Genomic DNA, 1,343 nt, shown 5'->3' with positions numbered 1-1,343 from the left:
TCGTGTGCGGCATCACGACGCTCGATTTGGACCATACCCGCGTCTTGGGCGACACCATCGACAAGATCGCTCGAGAAGTTCGTTCAATATCATTACTATTATCGTCATGATGTATATATTTATATATCCTTGCATAGAAAGCGGGGATTATGAAGGCCAATGTACCCGTGTACACGATCGCCCAGCCAGACGTGGCCGCCCAAATGCTGGTCAAATGTGCTTTGGAGCATGGAGCACCGTTGGTCGTCGTGCCTCCGCTGTCGGAATTCAACATTTCCACGCACGACCTCGACCATTCATTGGGCATGCACGGTGAGTCGGTTGTTTTGGTGGGTTGTTATTCGTACGAAACAACTCACCAAAGGTCAATTCAGGGCAATACCAACGAGTGAACGCGGCGTTGGCGGTGGTGCTGGCGTCGGCGTGGCTCGCGGCAAGGCACGGCACGCCCCTGCCGCCGTTCCACCGCATGATTTCGCCCACGACGTTGCAAGGCTTGAAGCAGGCGTTCTGGCCCGGTCGGTCCCAAACGATCGAGGACCCGCTCTCCACGGCCGTGTTCCACGTCGACGGCGCACACACGCCGTTGAGCATCGAGTGCTGTGCGCACTGGTTCGACTCGTGCTGCCAGGTGACGGACCACCGGATTTTGATCTTCAACTGCCACCACGAACGCGACGTTGTGACGCTGTTCCTTCCGCTGCTCGCGCTTGGATTCCACCACGTTGTGTTTTGCCCGTCGCGATCTTGCCGACCTAGCATCGTCAAGGCATGAAACACACTGTTAGTTTGGTTTGTCAACGAGTGTTGGTGTAGATCCCGAGTGTCCAGGAAGCGCTCCTCAAGGCCAACCTCGACATCGCCGGCCTCCCGTCCGACGCGTTCAACACAGACACGTTCCCCCCACGGGAAGATCGCATGCACTGGCAGCACGTGTGTGAAAAGACGTGGACGATTCTGAATCAACTGCACGGCCAAACCACCCACACGAGTCTGTTTCCGTCCGTGGAAGCCACATTGCACTGGATCCGCACGACTGCCCCGCCGAATACAAAGGTATTGGTCACGGGCTCCCTGTACAACGTTGGGGACACGCTCAGTGCCCTCGAGTGGTCGGAGGAATAGACTTGCACTTTGTAATGAACTAGTAGTTGGAACTGGGGTGTACGACATCTCGCGAGCAAAGTGCATTGGTTACGGTAGTACTGCAGTACAGTACTAGAAGTACGTAGTAGTATTAAGCTTACTGTACTATTAATAGTACTACGTAGTACTACCGTTGTACTACAGTACTGATAGTACTACGGAGTACTACCGTAGTACTGTACAACAGGGCCATGTTG

General features: G+C 54.6%; 1 protein-coding gene across 1 annotated transcript; it reads left to right on the top strand.

The window, feature by feature from the left end:
* Window positions 1-149: 149 nt before the first annotated feature.
* Window positions 150-1,125, top strand: H257_19540 (hypothetical protein; the record flags this gene model as incomplete). Its single annotated transcript, XM_009848679.1, has 3 exons — window positions 150-312; window positions 375-763; window positions 817-1,125. The coding sequence occupies 3 exons, from the start codon at window positions 150-152 to the stop codon at window positions 1,123-1,125; spliced, it is 861 nt and encodes a 286-aa protein (XP_009846981.1).
* Window positions 1,126-1,343: the final 218 nt, after the last annotated feature.

This window comes from Aphanomyces astaci, assembly GCF_000520075.1.
Source record: "Aphanomyces astaci strain APO3 unplaced genomic scaffold supercont1.764, whole genome shotgun sequence".
NCBI classification, from domain to species: domain Eukaryota; phylum Oomycota; class Saprolegniomycetes; order Saprolegniales; family Verrucalvaceae; genus Aphanomyces; species Aphanomyces astaci.
Note: the sequence above shows the minus strand (reverse complement) of the source record. Positions and strands in the feature narration are given on the sequence as shown.